Below are 24,133 nucleotides of genomic sequence, written 5' to 3'. Positions count from 1 at the left end.
CAGTGCGGGGCGGTGACGCACAGCCAAACAGCGCCATCTTATGGACGCTGCCTTGGGAGGCTGCGGCTCCCCTGGTTTTGTCACCTGATTTGTTTCTCTAAAATACACATACATATGTGTGTGTGTATAAATATACCGCCGTGCCTTTTGAAATCTATCACTCGTCGAAAATGTAACATATTTTTTTTTTGTTGGTCTTTCAGGCATCTGATGCCAGCTCTGAAAAACTGTTCAACGCTGTTACAAATAAAGGTAAGACTGCAATTCACATCGCAAACATATTTTTTTCCCCACACATTTCTTTTCATGGCAGTTTCAATGGGAGATGAAATGTAACTTGTCTTGCAGAAATGTCGCAATCAGCTTGTTAGTGCTTTTTATGTTTCTCTTGGTTTCAGACATGTTCTGTATGCTTGGTAATTGCTTTGCTTAAGCAATATAAAATAAAGGCTTTAAATAATGCATTGCCTGCCAGGTCAGAATTAATTTAAATAACAATATTAGGGAATAGTTTATTTTACAAATGGCTTTAATTTAAGCTCATTTAAATAACTGTAAGAGTTTTCAAAATGTTTTAACTTGATTGTTACTCATCAGCTACATGATAGACGTGGAATTATGAATAGCCAATTTGCACTGCTGACAGTAATAACCAGCCAACGCTTAGTATTCACAGGATAATAGTCATAAACCATGGCTTACTGTGCTGTGTGCTTTCTGTAGAGTTAATAAATGATATAGAGGGCTGCATTTAAATATTCAGTATGCCATTAATTTCTTCCAAACAGCAATCCAAAGAGAGAGCGGCTAATGATATAACAGTACATTAAGGGAGAACTTACCCTAAATCAGTGCCAGTGAGCTTCTGTGCAGAGCTTGTCCTGGAGCAGCGTTATTAGGAAGACTGTCGGCTTTGGAGGTTTTTTTATTTTTCTGATTTTTGATCTGGTTTGTGTTTTTGTGAGGAGGGTGGAGGGAGCAGCTCCAGGCATGAGTTGCACCAGTGAGTAGAATTCAAAGCCTTTAAAATGCGTCTGTTTCTCACCCCACTGTCCTTAACGGCAGCGTGTGGTAACTGCGTAGTAAAAGGGTGAGCTTTTAGCTGTAAACCCCCGGTGTTTCAGCTTACTGCTTTTTTAGGAGCATTTGAGCCAGTTTGCGTTAGAAGAGACAGACTTGACTAATTTGAAATTTAGGTCTTTTTTTGTTGAGCAGGTGTGGATTTACTTCGTATTTGCCCTGTGTGCTTCTCGCTGGCTTTGGGTTTGTTACTCCAGTTGAGTCAGTCTGGTGTTCTGCTGCGTCTCTGTTCCGCGAAGCTGTAGGGTTCGTCGGGGGACAGTGCGTGACCCCGCTACGTGTGGGATTCGCGTGCCGATACGCTGCTGATTCTGAGGTCTTTTGCTGCGTATGGAGTTACACCCGTACATAAGGGTGTTGCAGATCCGTGTTGGCACTGTCCGTGCGCCGGTGTCCCGTGGCAGTGAGGTCTGGTGGGTCGTCTCGGTGGCCGTCCCACTGCCGCCGGGGTGTCGGTCCCCAGCCCCGCTGCGGGCCGTGGTGGGTGGAAGAGCTGCGTGTTCCGAGGGCCCCCGGCCCCCAGCCTGCGTGGGACCGCGTCTTTATCCTGCTGCTTCGCTGGCCAAGGCGTTGGCGTTGGAGCGCCCGTTCCTGGGGCTGGGCCCCGCCGGAGGAGCCGCGTGAATCCACATTCCTGGCCGAGGCCTGTAACCAGGGCGAGGTGATTGATGAAGAGTAGGCCCCTCTTCCTCTTCCTTTCGTTTTCTTTTCTTTTTTTTTTTTTTTCTTTTTTTGAATCAAGCACATTTCCCACATTCTTATTTTTGTTTACTTACCGAGCGTGATTGGTGGCATCTATTTGGTTGTGAATACCCATGCTTGACAGGGAGCCTTTTCTTCTGAGGTACTTTTCTTTGGTGATTTAGTTCCCTTGAAAGGATTAGGGTTTCTTTGTGTAGCCTAAAATCAACATAGGCTTTTCGAAGCTTTGCTTGGGAAACCGTACACAAATAAGCTTTTTAGTTGACGGTAGATTATTCCTTTGCCCCTTATTTCCATCAAAATGGCGTCTTTCTTTTCTCCTCCTGAGTTTCCCCTTAAAGCCATATGCTAATTCCTGTTGGTAACATGAATGACAAGGGAAGAATCAATGCAAATCCAGGTGCGGCCAAACTAGGCTGACTGGTATTTCTCCCCCCCCCCCCACTGGAAAAAAGAGATTAAGGGGAAAGAGGGCGGAAAAAGCATAGGGGGACAGTTTTGTTAAAGGGATTAGCATTCAAACTGCTAAATAGGAGGAAAAGAGCCTCAGAAAGGCTGCCCTGTTGGGAGGGAGCTCGGCGGCCGCCCGCAGCCAGGTGCAGGGCTGGGCTGGGAGCCTGATGCCCTCACCCGGCGCCCGCCCTGGGCACGGCTGGCGGCTGCCGGGCGCTGGTGACGTGGCACCGTCCAAGTTCAAGTCCGCTCTCTGCAATCCAGTCCGTCTGCTTCCAAGCCAGCTCTTCCCCCCCCTGTGTTGCCCACGGCTGCTTTTGCCAAAAGCAATAAAAGTCACTCGGAAGAAAGGTCAGATTTGCATTGGGTAAATCACGATGAAGCCTTCAGAGCTGCTGGCTGATGGGCCAGGCTGGAGGCCTCGTCGGGCTGGCAAGCGTACATCCTTCCATGCCCAAAGCCCTTCCCCTCGGATGGCCTGCAGCTACCTGTGTCTCGCACAGACCTTTTTTTTTTTTTTTATCTTGCCTCTTTTATTTTGCACAATTATTTATAGCTGAGGTAGCAGAAATTAGAGAAGTAATATATTTACAAAGCAGGTAGAAATCTGGAAGCATTTTAGGTCTTGTATATACATTTTATTCCCTTTCTGTCATTTAGTTGTGGGCTTCAAGGCTGATGGTGAGGTCAAGTTCAAGGTGTGATGGATTACTGTTGGTGTGCAATGTATGAGAGTCCCTTTGGACCCCTCACTCCAAGAAGGACATTGAGGGGCTGGAGCGTGTCCAGAGAAGGGCAGCGAGGCTGGTGAGGGATCTGGAGAACAAGTCTGATGAGGAGTGGCTGAGGGAGCTGGGGTTGTTCACTCTGGAGAAGAGGAGGCTGAGGGGGGACCTTATCACTCTCTACAACTACCTGAAAGGAGGTTGTGGTGAGGTGGGCGTTGGTCTCTTCTCCCAAGTAACCAGCAATAGAATGAGAGCAAATGGCCTCAAGTTGATTCAGGGGAGGTTTAGATTCTTCACTGAGTGGTCGGGCGTTGGAACAGGCTGCCCAGGGAGGTGGTGGAGTCACCATCCCTGGAGGTGTTCAAGAAACGTGTAGATGTGGCACTTTGGGACATGGTTTAGCAGGCATGGTGGTGTTGGGGTGACAGTTGGACTTGGTGATCTTAGAGGTCTTTTCCAACCTTAATGATTCTATGATTTCTCAACAATAATAATAATAATTAAAAATCTAGAGCAAAGTGAAATTACTCCCCCTAAACCTCCCCTGAAGAGATGGTAAAACCCCTTGAGGAGAAGTCTGTCAACTTCCAGTTAGGAGTTGGCTGCCCTTAGGGATGAATGGGAAGAAGCACCCTAAATCTAGAAGGGTCCTGTGAGTTTTGGGGGCAGCCCGTGGATGTTGGGGGCCCTCAGGGCTGGGATGCGTGTCAGAGGCGGGCAGTGCTGCTTTGGAGAGAGCTGTGGAGTTCCTGTGTCCGCTCTGTGCTGCCACCGCTCCCCGAGGTCCCCAGCCCTCCCTGTGTTGGGAGGTAAGCAGCTAAAAACTCCCAAGGGTCTGGGCTCTTAGTAATGCCTGAAAAAGGAGCTGTTGCCGTGTAAATAAATGAGGTGGACAAGGGATGGGTGAGGAGTCCTGGTGTCCCCCCTCCCTCCCTGCAGGCTGGGCCTTCCAGTTTGGGATTGCTGCTCACAGTGTGGAAGTCTTTGAAAGAACGTGGCTTTTCCTTACCTTCTGACAGCGTCAACATTAAGCACCGTTAATCCTGGCCAAAGTACAGGTTTTGTTCATGAATTTTTTGTAACATGACTTTCCAGCATAATTAGATTCCATTATCTCTTAATAATTTAAATAGACACATCTGAAGCTGTAGAGCAGGCAGCTTCTGCTACTACTGTGTATTTCATTTATGTTAACTCCCTCCTACGTACCGTTGGAAAACAGCTTTTCCTGGAGGGAGAAATGAGTCCCAAAGTGATGAAGTTTTCATTTGTGCTGAATATTGAAGTTTGCCTTTGATCAGAAACACAATTGGGCTGTTACAGCTTTTTATGTTCAAATTGTTTACAGGATGTTCATGTAAACTTTATGAATCCTTCTGCTTTGTGGCACCACCAGCTGTCAGGGAAATATTTATACTCTCAGCTGGAGGCGGATCAAGGCGTCTGGGTTATTTGTCCTCACTGGTGACTGAAATACGGGTCAGATCAAGCCCTGGTTTTTTAGGTGGTTCCACGGCAATATCCTTCCCTAGAAAAACAGGCGCGTTGTTGTTTCTCCCCTCTTCTGTCCGTGGTGAATCATTTCTTGAGGATCCTCTACAACATCTGTTTCTGTAAGCACGCAGGGAGCTGCAGGCAAATAGTTCTCTGCTGATCCCAGTCACAGAAGAAGTAGAGAAGTGCTCTTGCGCTAAGTAAACCATCCCCACAGCATCTTGTGTTGAATAGAAGTGGATCTGCTACTACACAGAAGGCATGTGTGCAGTGTTAGCATGGTCAGCACGCCAGAGAACCGACTGCGGCCCCCTCCCTCCTTTCCAAGGCTCTGCAGGAATCTGTATGGGTGTATGTTCTCAGCTTTGCGGTTGATTTTTTAGGGGCTGCTGTCTGCACATGTTGACCCTCCATGCTACCTCGTGTCTCCTCACTGAGATGCTTCTTCCTAGCTTGCTGTCAGGGCTCCAGAGCAATCCCAGGGCTGCAGGAAACCCGCCTGTCAGCCAGCAAACCTCAGGGACTGGTGAATCGTATGAGCAGTTCTGTAAACTTCTTTTTCTGTGGTTGTTACGATGGCTCACCCTCCCAAAGTGACATCCTGACGATGATGTCTCCTTTGCTTTCCAGTGGAGACTGCCCAGGCTGTGGATCATTTGGTTTCCCTGTATTTTGTGGGTTACATTTGGCTTTTCAGTATTTTCCATGTGAAAATTCAGTGTCTCGTTAGTGAAGGACTGAGCACTGGAAAAAGCCTCCTGGTTTGAGGATGCCGGGTTTCTGGTACCTGCAAGTTAGATGAGAAGAACCGGTGCATCGCTTCACTCTTAACGTCCAAGTCAGGCAGTCAAAAAAGTCAGTAGATGTCTTGAGACGGTCCTTTGTTCTGGCACACAAAAGAGCAAGGCAGCTATTTCTGTGCCGTGAAGGCTTTATCCGAGCAAGGAATTTGTTCCATAACATCCCCTTATGGCTGCATCTCCTGAGCACAAACCACTCCATCAGTGTGCTTTCCATGCTCCCTCCTTCTTTACGTGCCGATGGTTTTTCAGCTAGGACATGGCAGTGCTGGGAGATGCCATAGCTGTTGTGTAGCTTCAGGAAAGGCTGCTGGGTCATGTGAGGTACCCAGGGTGCCCAGAGGGCCAGGTGAGAGTCAAAGGTAGCCTCTTCTAAAACCTTCCAGGTTCTTAAATCCTAGAACTCACAATCTTAGAAGACAGGAGTCTTCCAAGGCTTCACTGGGAATTTTTAAGTTAGCAATTCAAAACAAAACTGTAAACCAGCCAGCATGGTACAAGCACCTCTAGGCTCTGGCTTTTCTTGACCGAAATAGCGGAGGGAGACGGTGGACAGTGGTGTTTTGGGCATCCTTGCCCATGTGGACTGGTATCAAGTACTGCTTGGCGTCATGTGGTGATTGTATTCCCCTAAGAGTTCATTTAAGGCTGCGGCTTTTAGCAAAGTCAAACTGTTCCAGTCTCAGTGAGCAAAATAGCAATATTTACTAACACATAATTGTGTCTGTTCTGGAGAGAGTATTTGCTTTATAGATTAAACGATGCTTGATTTTTCTCAAAAAAGATTTATCAGCATTGAGGTGTAAAATAACATATCATGATAATAGGTTCAAAATAAGGTGGAAAAATTCTCGAGCTAGGAGTGTTCTGATGACAAAGATCCTGACTTGACATACCTCCAGTCAGTGGAGTCCAAGTTGGAGCCTGGCGTGGGATTTCAGAAACAGAGCATCCTGCAGACCTCCCGTATCTGGCCTGCTGCTAGTCTCTCCCTTGTAATAAAATGTTGTTTTCTCTGAAAATGTATGTTTATTTAACTAGGTCTCTTTTTGCTTCACAATCTGGATTCCATTCAGTCAGTTACCACTCCAATTAACTAACAATTATTTAACATTAACAGTAATTACAGACGCCAGTTAAGCGCCTACAGATGTCAACTGTTAGCTTTGTACCTAATCACTCAATGAAATGGAGAAAGTTCAACAAACATCAATTAGCCAAGCAATTAGTATGAGGTAGGAAAGAGCATGTTATCGTGTGTGAGCTGATTCAATTTATTTTATTTTGTCAGTAAAACACACACACACAGACAAGCAGCAATAAGTTGCTGAGATTAGATAAAGCTGTATTGTTGTGCTGTTTATACAAGATTTTTCCCCTCCTCTTCTTTCCTTTACATAGCTTAAATGTGCTTTGCCAGGCAGTTGTTATCTTATCAAAGACATTTCATTTCAATTGGAAAAGCACCGCAATGGCAATGTCGTTTTGAGCGGAGGCAAAGGCTGTTTACACCAGCGGGCGTGAGCTTTATCCCGGCAGAACTGTCACCTTAGCAAAGCTGCTTCTGCGAGTTAGACCACGGACCGTGTGAACACCGACGCGCTTGTGCAGTGGGCGCGTGGTTTTCGATAACACCGAGCAACAGGAATTGGGTCCTCCAGCTGATTGATCCACATATTTAATGTTGATATTGGGCTCACTCGGGCTCCGCAGCAACTCGCTTGGGCTGTGAGAGGAGAAAAGGGCTTCCTCAAGCCATGCGTCAGCAGAGCGCGGGCTGTCCCTGCCCAAGGGTGGGTGGGAGCAGCCGGCGCGGGGTGTTGGGACCGCGTGCCGCTGTCTGCGCAGCAGCGTGGGCAGGAGCTGTGCTCCGGCAACAGCGCGTGGCTGTCTGCTGGGTGCTTGTGCAGCAAAAGAACAAAAAAAGAAGAGTAGGAACGAGCCAGAAATTAACTTCACCTTCAGACAGGAGTGGTTTATTTCTAACTGCCGTCCAAGGTGTGTCACAAGCCTCTCTTTTAAGATCTTTTGAAGTCTGTAGACCTGTGCAGAAAGTGCTCGGTGTGGAGCGTGAACGCATGGCGCAGGGGTGCCGGGGCTTCCGAAGTACCCAGCTGTGCCAGTAACCCACCGGTTCACCTCTAGTCCCTTTTTCTGTAGGATCCAGTGTCTTCTCACTTGGCACCACTGAACACCCCTTGCTCAGGCTGTCTTACATCCAGCTGCTGTTAATTTAATAAAAAAAAGAATGCACATCCTACAGTCTTGACGCTCTGGATGGCAGTAGGACTTTCACAGGGACATCTACATGAATTGTGCTTTTTTCTTTCTTTTTTTTTTTTTTTTTAATAAAGCCTTCATAGCTGCGTAAAAACCGAAGCAAAAAGGCTTTCTCCTTCCAGTTCTCAACTGTCCCCCAAACAAGAATGCCTTTTGCCTCCGTCACCGTGCCGACATTCTTTAAATGCTGCTCCACATAAAACGTTCCCACAAAGTAAGATACTATCCTATCATGCAGACTGCCCACGAAAGTCCATGATGTTACTTGAATTAGTCATTGTTTTCCGAAGTGCGGGAATAGGAGCAGAGAACCACAGGCAGATCTCGCCGCTGCTTTCCAAAGTGTCAGCTTTTTTTTTCTCCCAAGAAAAACGCAGAGCCTGACCATGCGAAGAAACCCTTCAGTGTGTGACTTGAGTGCAATAATATTTGTCTGAGTAGGCAGAAAAACTGAAATCGAGCCTCCAAGTGAGAGCTGCCATGTTCATTCTGGTGGCAAAGACAACCTCTTGAAGGATGATACTTTAAACCGGTGAATTTTTAACCTTCTCGTGGCTCAGCACAGATGATCCAGAAGAAAAGGCACGGCCTTGTCACGAAGCGACGCCACTGTGCCTGGAGACACGGAGAGGGGTGTAAGAGGGCAGTTTTAGTCTCACGGAGCAGAATAAACCGACCCTAGCTTGTCCTCCTTCAGGCTTCAGCTCGGTAATGCGCTTCATTGCTTGACTGACTTTAAACACTTGTTAACACCGAGTATTTCCTTAAGTGCTGTGCTGGATGAGGGCCACGGGAGTAAATCCTGTGACACCCTTGAGGCTCTCAGCCACCCAGGCATTGCTTATATTTCCTTTTTTTCTGTCCCTAGTGCAGTCTGTGATGGAGGGGGACACTGCACAGGGTGGCCTGAGCCCCTCTCGCCAGTCCCTGTCCCCAGCAGGTCCCGTTCTCCTTCCCCACCTCGCTGCCTGGACTCTGCCAGCTGGGTGATTTCTCACCAGAAACCCAAAGGCAGCAAGAAAAGGGGAATGATTTTGCAGCTGAGCTGCCCGAGTGGAAGGTCTGGTGCCGGGGAGGGGGCAGAGGGGCTTCCCCCCCTCTTTGGTGCTGGGAGGGTCAGCCCAGCCGCAGCACGTCTTCACCCTGCGGTCGCAGCTTGTCCTGGTGTCGTTCAGTGCGTGTGGTTGGTTGGTGTAACGTAAACCCTCGCCCGAGCTAGACGGGACTAGTACTGGGCTGTACGGCTGCCAGGAGCACGCTGAGGAGTGCTTCAAGTAGCGAGCAAGTGTGTGTCTGAAAGGGGTGTTCGTTGCGCAGTGTTCAGCAAGCTGTTTAAAAAAGCCAACGTAAATGTATACTTCAGAAGTGGCAAACAGAAGAGCAGATAAACCAATTCAAGTGCCTTTTAGAGCAGTTAATGGCCTTGGCTTGCATATGCTAGAAGGGTCAGGCAGGAGCTGGGGGAGGGCTTCCTTCTATACTCATCCAAAACATGTTATTAGAAAAAATCTGTTTTTGAGCTGAAGACCTAGGCTCACAGGAGGGATGCTCAAATCAGGGCCAGAGGAGAATTTCCATGTCCAAGAATGCAAGACTCAGACCCCACCTGACTGCTAGAGCCTCCATTTACTGCAGCAGGATTGCCCCCAGCACGTGGAATCCTGACTTCAGCCGTGCTCACGGCTTGCCCCGTCCTCACCGGGGCCACCTGGCTCAGCCCGGTCTCCTGTCTGCAGCCGGAGGAGCTCCCCAAACCCCATGTTGCCCCCCTCACCTGGAGCTAGCTATAAGTCACGCGTAGCCTTCGGAGCGTGAGCCAAGCCGCCTTCTTCCTCAGCCCTCTACGGGAACCTGATCGCAGGGTCACATCGTGCTCTGTGGTTCCTTCAGGGTCTTTCACAAAATGTTGTGGGGTCAAGAGGCGAGGTGGGTCTGGAGGACTGGGGCTGCCTGGGTCAGCGCTCAGCCCGCGGGGAGGAACCTGCAGCTTTGCTGCTCCACGTCTTTGACGGGATGATTTTTGTTAGGATTAGAGGACTGGGGAGAGGGGCAAGGTGGAACGCTGCAGGGCCCCCACAGCAATTTAGTATCATTTCCAAATATTTTGAGTTAGTGGGTGCTTTTGAAAATTAGAGGCAAAGGAATTTGAATGGCTTGTAATAGAAAACAGCTGCTGCAGAGCAAGCTGTATCCTCAGAAAAAATGGCTTCATGAAAATAGGTCTGCTGAGTAATAAAGCCACAAATTAATACTTAGTTCATTTACTAGGTTGTTAGTCTCCTAAGCACTTAAACTACATTTGTTAAAAGAAACAGCATTAGAAAAATCAAAAGCAGATGAGCAGAAGCCACGGTTTTGCTTGTGCTTGCTGGTTTTTATTGGTTGGTTGTACAGTTGTAGCCTCTGCAGCTTTCACCCGGTGTGATCCCTGCTTGGGTACAACAGACCCTGTTGCAACCGTTTTGTTCTGCCCTATGATTGTAACTGTTGGGTTCTTTTGTTTTTTCTCCTTGCTTGTGTTGCTGAGGTAAGTTATTATCAAAATCTGGCAGTTTTTGAGTGCTGGGCAGGACCTGCTGTCTCCAAGGAGGGGTGTGAAGCTGTGCTGAGAGTACAGCGCCTGCTGTAAATCTCAACCTCAAGTGTAGTTCTGCTTCGAAACTTTCGGTAACTTCTCTTCTTGGCATCGTGGGGTACTACAAAGAAAGTGTTGTTGTTAAGGGAATTGCTCTCCCAAGGTAGTCCTTGGTTCCTTTGGTTATGACGGGCAACGAGACACTTCAAGCTTTGGTAGGTGGAAGGTCTGAGAAGGATGCTGAGGATCTGACACCTCTGAGAGAGAACTTAAATCTTTCCTCTTGCATCTGGCTGTATGTAGAATGAGGTACCTAAACTGTTCCCTAGGTACTCCTGACACCCCTCCTGAGGTCCAAACAGGTCTTATTGAGTTGGCTGGGAGAAGTGGGATGATCTCACGGGCTCTCACCTCTTTGTCAAGAAAGAGAGGAGCGATCTCGGTCTTTGTTTGCTGGAAGTTCAGCCTCGTGTTTCTAACTCCCAATCAAGTGGGTGTTGGTTTGAAGGTGGGGATTGTTGCTGTGTGAATAAACTGTCTCCAGTGTCTTTGGGAATTGGGAAAGAGTTACCATGTGGATGGAAAAATGGAAAGCTGTCAGCATTTTGGAAAGAGCAGTGTGGAAGGGTAGTGCTGACCAGGTTCTCTGAACACATACATTCAGCATGCTCAGGAACGATGCTAGGAATCACAAAACACTGTGCGTGTCCTCTTTCACCACATCAAAAGAAATCCCATGATTACACCAGACATGTTTAAAGCTGACCACTCTAGGCAGAGTTGTTTTGAAGACCATGGTTCTTGAGTAACCGGCTCATTGTAATCCAGTTCATATTTGAAGAGCCACGTCTGATTGCAGACGGGGTGAACAACCCTTAGACTACACAAGCAATTGCCTGTGAGCGGCTAGACTGATTAACTCATGCTGGTACCAGTCATGTAACCGTGCCTGCAGTGCTGGTTCTGGTGGGGCTGTCTGTACATCAGAGGAGGTGCCACAAGGCATCTGAGGCCAGGCCCGCTGCCATTACCATGAACAAACAGGTCCCTGTTGACTATGTTTGGTTCAGGCTCCAAGATGAATCATAATCTTTTGGTACAGAAGCTTGTACTTGAGCGTTTGTAAGGTTAAAAGAACACCAAATGGCTGTATGGGTTGGACTAGAAAACTCATTTGTTTCTGTGTTGCAAAGGTCACTTTTCTTGTCTTACAGCTTTTCTCCATGCTCTGGTTGGTTTTCCTTCCTAAAAATTGGCTGTTGTACCTGCTCTTGTGTTCTCCCAGGGGTTTCTCTAGGTACGCTATGCCCGGAGTAGCAACCTGTGAGTTTGTACCCAGAGGGAGAAGAAATAAGAGTGCTCATCTCTGCTGAAGGTGGTGGAGTTACTAGGGCTGATCTTGTAGAGTGTTTTCCTATACGTGCATCTGCATAAATATTTTACAAAAAAAAGTATCTTCTTACAATGATCCTCTTCAAAAAGTTCATTGCCAAATGCTGTCAAGTGATGTGGCAGTGTGTGCATATCCTGTGAGGCAGACAGGACGCGGCGAAAAGTTTGTGTAGATACAAGCCGATGTGATCAGTCAGAGAGGTCTGAATCACCTCCTGCGGCGCGGGTGGTGATGACCAGCGTGATGATTTCTGAAGGTTGCTTCTGCAGAGCCCAGACCTGGGAGATGTTGGGTGTGTTTGTGGGCATCGTGGGCGTGAGTCCAACTTACTGGAACAGTCTCATAGGGACAGCAGGTGAAACTCACGGGGCAGGAGAGATGACTTGTGCCCTACGCTACTTCTCTTCAGGTCACTGCAGTACCTTAGGGCAATGCGTGGCCCTTCCTCTTCTGGTGGTCGGTCTCAATTGAGGTATTTGTCCAGCTGCTTCCATATCTGCTCCCTGTATCTACATGCTGGCTCTTACACTGTAGGTTTTCGGACCATCTTTTATCCTGTTTGCGCAGCCCCTCACAGCGTGCAACCCAGACCCATGGCCAGGGCTTGTGGGAATCACTGTAATACAATTAAATGTTGGTAATAATCATCTGGCAAGCTGTTACACTTGTCTGGAAAGGGCTGGGTAATGTGTGCATGTGGGACAAGTCTGTGCATCTTTTGAATTGATAAAAAATGAAGCTTGTTGGCAATCCAGCCTGTAGTAAATTAACACCTTGCTTAATAGTTAGCTGACAACTTGAAGTGGGGGGTGGCATTTGAATAGTTAAGCTGGTTTTCTCTGTCTTCACATGCCCTGTCCAGCATCTCATCTTACTCAAATAACCTAATTGCTATCCAGCCTTTCAACAGCACATCATCTTAGCACCTCGCTGCCAAGACAGTTATTCACCTAAAGGCCTCATTATGTTTTGCCAGTGTATCAGGGGCCAAAAATAACTTGACAATATCTGCTCGATACCCAGGTCTCTAAATGACAAACAAATAATTGGGCGAAGCGAACCCCAAGCACAGTGCAGCTGACACAGACTGCTGTGTGCAGAGCCCTTAACGATAACAGCCGCTGCTCCGCCTGGTTCGTGTCAGAGCAAATCTTTAAGCAGCGGATGGTGCTGAGACGTGGGGGTGACAGCTTGGGAAACAGCGTGCTGGTTATTGCAGCCGGTGAGGAGGGCCTCTTCGGCACTCTGTGACAAGTCACTGTCACTTTCCTGCAGGTAAATGGCTGACATCTTAGAAAAAGGCTTAACAATAGCATTAAAAAAAAAAAAACTTTAAAAAATCACACACATGCTGTCATCCAAGAGGGTTTATGGGTGGGCCAGGAAATGATCCATCTTCCCCTTTTAATCTGAGACTATAATTAATTTAAAGTTGATTGCTATGAGTGGCTGTGTATACTTAAAAATTAGATTAGCCAGTAAATTGTCTCTAATGATGGTTTTTATTGCTCTGCTAGTTTACACAAAAGCAATGAACGTGCTTCTTTGTGGAGCGTGTGAACGCGTCGTGAGAAGGCGGCGATGGCCTGCACCACGGGTCCCCAGCAGTGCCATTGCCCCGGTGAGACAGACGCTCGGCCGTGGTCGTCGTCTCTCGGCGCGTCCTGGCTGGGAGCTGCCGCGGGCACAGGAGAGCTGCTGCGGGCACGGGGTCCCGGCCGGCGTCCGCGTGGGTGCCGCAGTGCCTTGGGCGCTGCCATCCCAGCACGGCGCGCACCCGGGATCGCTCTGCTCCCCGTCTTGGTAAACCCCAGATCTTGGGAGGCTCCCGCAGCCCGGTGCTCCCGTGCGTCCGTACCGGCGCAGCCGCGCGCAGGAGAGCGCGCTGGAGGCCCTCGGTGCGTTCCTCTGTGCCAGGCTACGTTACTAACCCTGTGTGACGTGGTGTGCGTGGCAAACTAGGGTGGGTGCGTTAAGAAACGTATGACGGACACCATAACTTGGAATTTCTTGGAATTGGTCCTTTTCTTGCTGCTAACGTTACCCTTTCTGTGCACGCGAGGGGCTGGCGGATGAGGCTTCTCAGCCCCTCGGTACATGTGCCTGCGCGCAGGTCGTACCAGCGGCCGAGCACGGGAATTGGGGTTTTCCTGCTGAAACGCTCGTGCTTGCTCTTGGGCACAGTCAGTGTGGGTAGGTGGGCAAGTGGGGTGGAGGAGAAGCAGCCTTACGGTGTTATTGAAGGTGATTCGAAAAGATGCCAAGGGGGGGAACGCTGTGTGGTTTGGCAAAGAATCTGTAGCATTTTTCTGCAACATTTTCACTGCTAGCAGCAGCAGAATCCTAAAAGAAGGAACAGCCAAAAAATTTCAGGCAGACAGTTCAGGAAACTTCAAAGCTGAAATAAGATCAGCCTGATTCGTAGGTAAAAGTTTGCTTTCATAATTAACATGCCTGACTTGTTTATTCTAGTAAATATCTATGGATAAATAATTGGCAAATGCAAACAAATGCAGGAGGCAAAGAACATGATTCCACCTTCCAGCTGACTCTTCAGGAAATGATAAACAGACGTTAGCCGTTTCCACTTGGACATTTAGTGTTCGTTTGCTTTCCTTTGGCTAACTGCAGAACGTGAGCGCTGCTTAGAATCACTGGGCGTTCATTTTCTCTCTGCAACTTAATCTTTGTCCTTTGTAGATGAAGTGAATACATTCTGTTAGGCGATGTTTTTAATATAGAAGAAGCACGCAGATAACTTGCTCTGACAGGCAGAAGGCAAATGATTTCCCTAGATCTCAGGCTGTTTAGACTTTTTTTTAAAAAAGAAAGACATTGCTTGTACTCTCTTTACCTTTTCCCCTGAGGAGTAAACGTGAGGTGTAGGCTTCGCATACTTCTTGACATGGTGTATTCGCGTTTTCTATTCCCCGCAGCAACGCGTAGCCCAGCAGCGCATTTCCCGAAGGCGATTTGGTGCAGCGTGCCGAACCTTGCCTTGGCAGCAGGAGCATTCCGGTGATTTTGTTCAATAGCAAGTGTCGTACGAGATGGGAGCTTCACAGCGTAGTAATTCCTGTTGTGCTGTGAAGAGAAGGAACCAACAGCGGCAGGAGCTGAGCTGCTTATATTGAAGTATAAAACTTTAAAACTAGAATCAAGCGAAGAGAATAGCTCAGGAAGTGCTGTGTATCATACGTATGAACTGAAGCAGATGGGATTTGGGGCAAAAAGTCCACAGAACTGAATTTGTTTGAGGCATCATGCAGGCTTTTGATGGAAAAGATACGGAGAATAGTAACGGAGGCTGAGCAGCAGCCAAGGTACTCAAACTACTCAGAGAGCAATGCAGGTAAATAAGCGCTGTCACATTACAGGGAGAATTCTTCAATCCTGAACCAAGTATTCCTCTAGCGAAGGGTCTGGGGGTTGCTCAGGCCCCCAGACTCCCAGGGAACGCTGCTTCGTGCAGTTGGTGCCGTTCCTCTGCATGAGCCTGCCCCCGGTGAAGTGGCTCTGTGGCCTGCGTGCAGTGGCTTGTTTGGCTCTGCTTAAACATGTCCTGGGCTGGCTGGAAATCCGAACCGGCAGAGCCGCGCGCGCATGGGATTGCATGGCCATGCCACCTCGCTCACCGATTTAATCCTCTTAAATTCCTTTTTTAATTAATACTGCGCAGCGAATGCCACTGCCGCTGGGCCCTTTGCACAGAGAAAAGGAGGGCAGATGGCCTGGGTGTGACACAGGCAGAAAAGTTGATAGTTCGGGACAAAAGTGTGCTTTCAGCTTCATTTGTGTGATTTTGAGGAACATGATTGAAATCAGCTTACGTGGCTTTGTGGAGGGGGAGATGTTCTCAGAGTTCAGTCCTATGGTAAAATTTCAGATCCCATTTTCTCATATATGAAAAGAATTATAGATTCAGGCGTCCCTTGGACAGTGGCAGTTAGTTTTCAGGACAAGATATTTTACAGTTGTGTGCCATTAAAATCATGTTACTTCACAGGTAAACCAAAATTACACAGCCTCCGTTTTTTTCCAAAGTGTTTGCAGGAATGCAGTTTCAAGCACATACATCTATGTATGTTTTTAATAATACTCTGTCATTTGACATGGTGTCTCACCAAAAATGAAATCATTAATGAACTCCGCAGGGTATTTATGCAGATCCAAAGCTGCTCATTACATCTATTTTTAAGTACGTTGCTGCGTTGATGGTGAGGGGAATTTGTTGAAACCTGTAGTGTAAAACTTGTAATTTTGTTTGCTAACACTTGCAAAAGATTACAAATGTGATCCGAGGCCCTTTGAAGTCAGGAGGAGTAATGGGATCATTAGCACAGGAATTAGTACTTGTTTTTCTAATATAGTACTATTACACGATGCTCTGGGAAAGGCTCCCCCCCGTCCTGTGTCCCGTCCCTCGTGGGGAATGCACGTGGCAGGAACAGTGCGTGGGGTTTCTTTCCGAAGCGTGGCTCTTCCAGAGGCTGAAAACTTGGCCTCTGGAGTGTCCATGAAATCTGAATGTCCGTGAAGTCCGTCACAGTATAATTTTAAAAGGACTAGTGTGAAAACTTGTTCTTAGAGCCAGTTTTCTGGACAACTTGCGTGCATGAGAGGTCCATTTTGAAGAATGTCCATGTTGTCGGCTGGGTATTCCCCAGAAAAGATGTTTTCTGAGGCCTCTGGTGTCGGTACTTTGTGAGCATCTCTGCTCCCAGCTGAGGTGTGCGGTGGGGTCACGGATTTACAAACTTACCTTCCGAAAGCGACTGAAGCAAAGGGGCGTTGGAGCCAAACGCAAGTGCAGTTTTTCATACAACAAGGTGGAAAAAGCCTCGTGTTGCAGCGGGATACAGGCGTGAAAAAAGAACATTGTGCGTGTCTGCAGAAGCAAAAGAAAATTTCAGTTTGCTGCTGGTGTGCGGTTCTCTGCAGGTATTTAATGGGTTTTGCTGAGACATGCTCCCGATTGTAAAATGGTTCGGGAGCTGACAGACTTTGCTCGAGGCAAATTCTTTTCATTAAAAAAGGATTTCACTAATTAGACCCGACTGTCGACTGACAGGTTAATTGATAAGGGAAGTGGGCCCAGTAACCCGGAGGTGAGATTATATTGTGACTTTAAATCTTTACAGTCTCTGATAAAACTTCGTCTTCCACTGGAATGTCAGAAAAATCACTCTGGCTTTTTTACAAGGTGTAGTGCCTGAGAAGATTTGCAAAAAAAGCTGTAGTTTCCTAAAATTCATTTTTCAAAGTAAAGGTCTGATCAGGCAGATTTATTCAAAGATAAGGCTCATTGAAGCCGATTCAGTGAAAACTTTGCACGTTTAGACTCGGGCTCACATGTGGTTCGATTGGAGCTGATGGGTAGTTTGTGTGCAACTTCTTTATTTCTTTAATTAGCTAAAATAAAACTTAATGCATCTTCTTTTTAACTGCTGAGATAAGTAATCACTTAGTCCAACAAATATTAGTTCTGGGACCACTCTTTTCTCATAATTTGCTTTTTAAAATGGGAATGAGCTTGGGAATGTGTTTGGTGGTTGATAGGAAGGCCACGGTGATCCGTGGAGCCTGGCGCCGGGAGCTGCGGACAGATGTGGGCTCAGATGAAATGCCATTGCCAAATACAGCTGGTGGCCATGGATGACAGAGGAAGACTTCTGGTAATTATTCTTTCAGCCTTGTGGGAAACGTGTTTTATAGGGTAGAAAGAAGAGTGAAAAGATAAGTAATTATGACAGGGTCTGGAAATATCAAGCTGGAGAATTGCCTTGGCCTCCACCCGAGGCCCCTAGTGCTGTGGAAAGGGGCTGTGGTGGGTGGAAGCCACTGATGCTGTATTCAACACTTTCTGTCTTGTCCAGGTTATTCCTTAGATCTGGACATTAACCTCATTTATTCTCATGTGTCCAGATAACATCTGGGCACAAAAGAGGCTGGCTGGCAGTGTGAGCGCTGGCTTGTGCGTTGCACCAGAGGGGTGGACCAGAGTCAGATCGTGTGAAGGAGTTACGGGAAGGTACCGGGCAGAAAGGTCGCTGTCACTTGTGCCACTGTAAAAAGCTGAGCGTAGTTTAAGCCTAGTTTTTGGGCAGTCTTTCTAAGCAAAAGTTCTAGCATAAAGAAACCTGTTTCCTGGTAAGCTGAGAGCAGCAGATCACTCATCGGATTCAAAGGAAGACATTTCAGCTGTTATAAACGAGGTGATTTGCACTTGCTAAGAAGAACTGTAACTAGAAGTTTTGGGAGTGAGTTCTAAAGATTTATAGTAAGGGTTGTTTCCACTGGCATACTAATACCTGACTGTAAGAGCTGAGGCATTTCTGTTACTGTCCTTTCCTCTTGGATAGAATTAGGTGCCCGGATTGTGTGTCTCAGTATAATCAACCCTGCTAAGATGTCAAAACACAGAAAGTCAATCCTGTCATAAAGTCTGAACCCATGTAGTTTTCCTTTTCCTTTTTTCCCCCGCCTTGTGCTCCATCTAAAATAAATAACTGAAAATAACTGAATAAATATGATCCATTTCTCCAAAGGAAGAAAAATAATTGCCTCCAGACTTCTAACTTACCTGCCAAATTGCATCCTGATGTGAATTACGATGGACAAATTATAATCTTTTGAGACAAGGAAAGAAATGATGGAGTCTGTAAGTGACCCTTCCCTGGTAGGCACAGTCAAAATGAAACTAAACTTGGCAAGTGATTTGCACTCACACAGGGGAAGTGTTGGTCCCCAGGTCAGCCTTGGAAGGCATTGCCTTAGGAATGAGGGGGCAGTAGCTGGCACTGCATGCTGGTGGCCTGGGGTTGAACACCAGGCAGTCTCCAGCGCTGTCAGCATTGTGCAGACCACAAGCTCTATGTTCCACCACTTACAAGAAAAAAAAAAACAAACAAACCAAACAACCAGAGCAAAACAATGACAATAAAGAGCACAGGGGAGGAGGGAAATCTAGCCAGGGAGTCTCATGCTGGCGGGGTTGGTCTTGCAAAGGCTCTTTATAAATGGCGGAGCTGGTAGGGATGGCCGCGTGAGCAAGATGTGAGCATCTTCAAGAAGCTCAGTGTTTCCAGTCATGCCCCAGCACAGGGGTGCTCCTTTGGTCAGCCTGGCTCAGGCTGCAGCTTTTGTCAGCAGTTTCGGGCTGCTCTGGGTTATTTCAGAGTGCTGTGATGCAGTTCTGCGGTAACAGCCGGTCTGTGGGCTACATCTTGGTTTACTCGGTAATCCAGTACTTTGCGTAAATGTAAAGCAATGTCAGGACATGGTTTGGTCATGTTACATAGGTATCAGATAGCTCTGTGTGTTTTGAAATTGCAGCCAGTATGCAGGCGGTTACTTTGGCGAAGATGGAGAGGTTTCCGTAATGCGTTTCAGACTCGGTTGTGGTTTCTCTCCTGTTTTTAGTATCGGAGTGGCTTCTCGGGGGCTCAGGGCACTGGGGTGCTCGGGGCAGCTGGAGGTGTCACCTTGCAGGAGGTCCTTTACGAGGGGGGCAGAACAGTAATGCTGAATGATACTGAGTGTAAAGGTTTATTTGGAACTCCAGAAAATACCAATGCAGAAGGAAAAACTTCATTTTCAGGTGAGAGAGTCTTATGCAGATTGCTTCCACAGACCCTACTCAAAGTCCTGCTTTGTCTGCACCCAAGTAACCTGAACCATAGCCTAAAAAGCCTTATCCTAGAAGATACATGAATAGATACAAACTCCATGAGAAACTACAGTGCACATTGTAGCATCAGCTGTGTGGGGAAAAAAAAAAACACCTGCAAATGGTGTCATTCCCCTGTAGAAAGGATCCTGGTGTTAAGCCCAAATGGCTCAATGAACGTAGCAATTTCTGCAACACCTGCAGTGCGTGGTGGTGTTGATTCCTTCAAGGCACATGTAAAAACTAAAATGAAAGACTGTCTTTCTTATTTTAAACTGTATATATTCTTACTTCACATATTTAGATGTATATGGATGTGCACACTTACACATGCTATGGTTTTCTGGCCCTTTCAATACTGTGATCAAGTCTGATTTTTTGTGGAATGTTGTCTAAAGTGACTTCTTAACCTCTTGCAGAGGAGTCAAACAATCTTACAGCCTTCATTGAAACTCAGAAACCCTCTGGTATTTCACCAGGTTACTGAAGACTCTTACTACCTTTGCACATTGAGATCCATTTGGGTGCGTCCTCCAAATGTACATCCAAAATACTTGCTATCAAGAGGCTGTGACTCTAGCTCAGGTTGGATGGCGTAGGTAGGTTGACAGATCTCCACCAGTTTAAACTAAGTCAGAAGCCAAACTCGGAGCTTTTTACCCAAGCTGAGTTATCTAAAAACTGATCTTGAACTTTGTGTTGTGGTTGGTTGTGAGGATGGTGCTGCCGGTGGAGATGACTCTGGGTAGAGGAATTAAGACTGGAAAAACAAAGAAGGGAGTGAAATTCTTCCAGCCTGGGTTATGGGTAGCGGGAGCCGGTACAAAAAGGAGGAGACGCAAGGTTGTGTCCCACTGTAAAATGGATGTGCTGATCTGGTGAAAAACAACACCTGCCGTATCCGTGGCAGTTTCTAGAATAGCTGCGATTGTTGTTTTAACCTCAGGAAGATTAAATGTCATTTGGTAAACTTGCTCTAGAAAATGGTAGCAGTACTGTAAGCATTTTCTGAGGGAAACATGAGCTGTAGAGGTTTATTAATAGGACATAAAACAATTATTTGTTTGTGTGCTTTCCCCCCTCAGGAATCTTTTCCTTTATGTTTTCTAAATAATACAAGACATCCTTGGCAGCAGAATCCCCACAGTGGTTAATGTCAGACTGTTACCGGATTTGGCAGTGATTGTTTTCTAATAATATGTATGTTTTTCCCTTGCTGCCCGTGTAAGAGTGACAGTTTGCTGAAACTCAATGCAAGATTAAAAAAAAAAGGTCAGCACTTGCCATTTACATCCCTGAAAACAAATGATCTAGTTAGCGTGGATCTTTTTTGTTACTGTTTATCTGCCTTTTAGTTATCTAAGAGAAAGGTTTTCAAGAAGCAGAGAAGAGGTGGGGTTGGAATTCCTCTTGTTTTTCAGCTCCTGTTTAGATCCTGTTCATGTTTGGGCTTGAAAAACAACTTTCCTACGCTCCCAACAGAGAAGCTGATGAAACTCATTTCAGTCTTGGTCTTATTTGTGAGGTTTGTCAAGATGTTCTAATTTAATAAGCTTCACAACAGCCTAGGCAAGTGATGAGTATCTTTTCTGAGATGACAGTGGGACACAGGGGCCCACCTTCGGAAATGCCCGGTGCAAGGTCTCGGAAGCCGCCTTGTGCCAGGGTTCAGTTTGCCGGCTTGGACGTCGTTCCCGGCGCTGCCCATTGCTTGCACGGAGGGTGCAGAGCGAGGACAGCCAGATCCTCCCGAAGGCTGTGGCAAGGCTCAGAACAGGGCCCACCCACCTGTCTGGTTTTTCCCATTTCCCACTCCTGCAGTCAGTTTGTGCGTCCGCTACGCCGACCCGAATCGATGCTCTGTGAAGAGCCTTTCTGGCTGGCAGCTCTGGTTGCTCAGACGCCGAGCTGTCCAAGGAGCCGGGCAGAAATGATTCTTCCTTGCGTCTTCAGCCGTGTGGCAATGAAAGTGCAACAGCCGCCGGGATGCCAGACCGAACCCTCGACTTCTCTCCGCACCAGCCTGTTTGCTGAACAAAGTGCTCTGATTGCCGAACATCACCCATCTCCCCGAGGAGCCCCGGCTGCTCCCCCAGCTGCCGTCCTCCTCCAGAAGCCAACATGAAAGCTGGACTGAGTCTGATCCTGGGGCAGGATTAACAACCTGTGATGTGTCACGGCAGAGAAGAAAGGGCAGCCTTTAGAGCTCCGCTCATCTGTTATGGCAACAAAACACAACAGAAGAAGTAGCTGATTACCAAACACAACGTAACCTCTTTCAGAAGGGGATTAAGTAGCTGAATGGACTTTTTTTGACTGAAACTGATACGATGTTAAATATAACTCTTTAGACTATTTCTTCCTGGGGATTATTTTAGACAAGCACCATGACCCTGGATCAGTGAGCATCCCTTGATGCTGAAAGTATTAACTAGGAACGAGAATATTAAGCGAGCACAAGCTGCTGTGAGTTATTTTTTTGTCTTACCAGTCTTCATCTCAAGATTATTCGCAAGATCCTCTCTTCTTGTCAATGTGATATTCTTAGCTGGAAGATTAGTTCTTGTTAAATTTCTCTTGAGTGATTTTAGTCTTATTAATGAGAACACTAGGAAGTGTGTACTTTGTTTTGATTTAGTTGGCTGTGTTGGAATTTAGAATCTGGAAGAGAGTGTATTCTTTTTTAAAAAAGATTAATTTAGTAAAAGTACATATTTTTTGGTGAGAGCATGGGATGTTTAGCTGATAGCCCAGCTCCCAGCCTTAATGATGTCTGACTGCCAGCTGGTGTGGGAAAGGGCTGGCATCAGGGCACAGAAGAATCCCTTCAAGATTTAATTTCAAGAAAATAGCACAGGTGGAGAAAGTGTGTTTTTCTTTCAGTGATTTTCTTTGCTGCATTTTGTGTGTATCAAATAGTGTATCAAACAGTACCGAATTATTACACGTACTTGGGTGAAATACCCCCCTCTGAATAGTTTTTACTTGAACGAGCAGCTCTGTGGCCATTCCTAATAACCAAAATTGGAGTTCTGGAACAGATATCCAGGATTATTTTCTGGGTAGAAATACTAAAAACTTCCCCCAAACTTTTCCCTCAGACTATTTTTTGTGAGAGCTGCTGAGATCTCACCCTTTTGTTGACACAACAAGGTTCCCACCACACTTTGGGAATGTAGTAGTTCCCAGAAGACACTACAGTAAGCAAACCTGGAGCAGAATACAGTGGTTACGGTTAAGTATTGCGTTGTATTCAGACTTCGTATATCTTCATGTGACTGCCCCGGGCTGGCCATAGGTTTGGTGAAATGGTGTTGCCTTTACGAACTTCAGCGCCCGTGCAGCAGCAGAGCTGAGGCTTTTTGGTTGGGAGGAGGAGGAGGAGGAGGAGAGCTCTTGGGGCTGCCCGCAGTGGTGTGCTGACTTAGCCTCCGTCCACAGCAGCTTCCGTAGCCTACCCAGTGTGGACTTGAAGTTGGGACGAGGGAGGGACTGTGTCAGGAGTGATACCTATTTAAAGCAATGCGTTTTAACTCAGCAAATGTGGCTAACTCAGCTGTGTCTGCCCTGCTTGAATGAATTTCCCAAGTAACATGAAGTGAAGGGCAGCTTCCTAGTGAAGCGGGAGCAGATATTTCCTCTCTGCTGTCATACTTGACTTTGTGAGTGACCACTTAAACCTTCCAGGCAGCAATGGAGAGCACCTGAGACTGCATCTCATTCTGCCAGGGGAAGATGCAGGTAGGCTTTCCGATACCTGTTAGGATTGTAATACACCTCTGGGGTAGTCCTAAGCCACAAACCGAGACCTGTCAGGCAGCGGGGTGTGCAGACACGGCAGGGCGGGTGTTTCTATTGCTGCCTGTGTGCAAAGGCACTGCGGACTAGAAAAAAGTTGGAGGAACCACAAAAGGTTTCAAGCGGAGAGAGAGATACAGATATCTCCAGTTTTAGTCTGATGCAGAGCACCTATTTATATTAAATAAATAGAAGGGCTCCAATGATGAGGTTTTTGATCAGCCAAGATGTGATTATTCTGTGGACAAAAAGACGTGTTGATACGCGAGCATGACCTGGGATACTAATTTGTTATCTATATTGAGAAACATATTGTGGTTATTACTGGGGAACATTGGGCATTTCATTGAAATCTGGCTTGGTTAAAGGGTGTTGTTCCTTGTGCCAAATGACACCAGCTTGATTCTAATATTTCAGAGTGGTATTTTTCTTTTTGAGTCAGTGTTTAATGCACACTCAGGTTATGCTGGGGGATCCTTTGGAGATGCAGAACCCGTTGTGTGGATAGTCGTAACGTTTTGAATGATGAAAGACTGAGATGTGGAGTGGGCCCTGTTCGCATGCTCTGGTGGTATGGCAGTGGCTGTTTCAAAAGTGATTTTTCAAAGGTGGCGTGCCAGGAGCTTGGATAGGCGTAAAGCTGAGCATTTATTGTCCTTAAGTATGCACTGGTATCTTTTGAAGCTGCTGCCTGCGAGCTGTAGCGACGCGTGCAAGATGCGGGGTGGGTATGGTGCCTTCCTCGGTTCCCCTTGCCGTTCAAGCGAGTGGGGCTTTGGAGGGAACCAGCCTGCAGGGATTGACCCACAGAGTGGTTGCCCTTAACGGACGTCTGGGGTGCACTGGCAACTGCTGTTCACTGTAGCATAGGTACATTCTGTCTTTCTTTCGTGAGTTTATGGTTACTTAAACAGCTTAAAGTTCGTTCAAAGTGTTATTTCATATGATTTTGAAAAGCGACTTTTTACTGCGGAAAAATGTAAAATGCAGAGGAGAATATTACCTGCCGAGTGCGTAGCCCTGGAAGGAGTCAGCGTCTCGGCTGCTTTGCTGTTACATCTTCCGCATCACTAGCGGAGCTCAACAACAGGCTCTTGTCTGCTATTAGCGAGGCCCTTGCCGCTATTAAGAAAAGCTGAATTGCCATGGGGTGGTAATAAG

General features: G+C 46.9%; 1 protein-coding gene across 2 annotated transcripts in view; it reads left to right on the top strand.

The window, feature by feature from the left end:
* The window catches only part of AUTS2 (activator of transcription and developmental regulator AUTS2), an 800,502-nt gene that overhangs the window by 726,624 nt on the left and 49,745 nt on the right, over window positions 1-24,133 (top strand). For both annotated transcript variants that reach the window (XM_075440366.1, XM_075440365.1), the window contains exon 6: window positions 204-252. In XM_075440366.1, the coding sequence (XP_075296481.1) occupies window positions 204-252 (49 nt within the window). The remainder of the gene's footprint in view (window positions 1-203; window positions 253-24,133) is intronic.

The sequence above is a fragment of the Opisthocomus hoazin genome, chromosome 20 (genome assembly GCF_030867145.1).
Source record: "Opisthocomus hoazin isolate bOpiHoa1 chromosome 20, bOpiHoa1.hap1, whole genome shotgun sequence".
Lineage (NCBI taxonomy): Eukaryota > Metazoa > Chordata > Aves > Opisthocomiformes > Opisthocomidae > Opisthocomus > Opisthocomus hoazin.
Note: the sequence above shows the minus strand (reverse complement) of the source record. Positions and strands in the feature narration are given on the sequence as shown.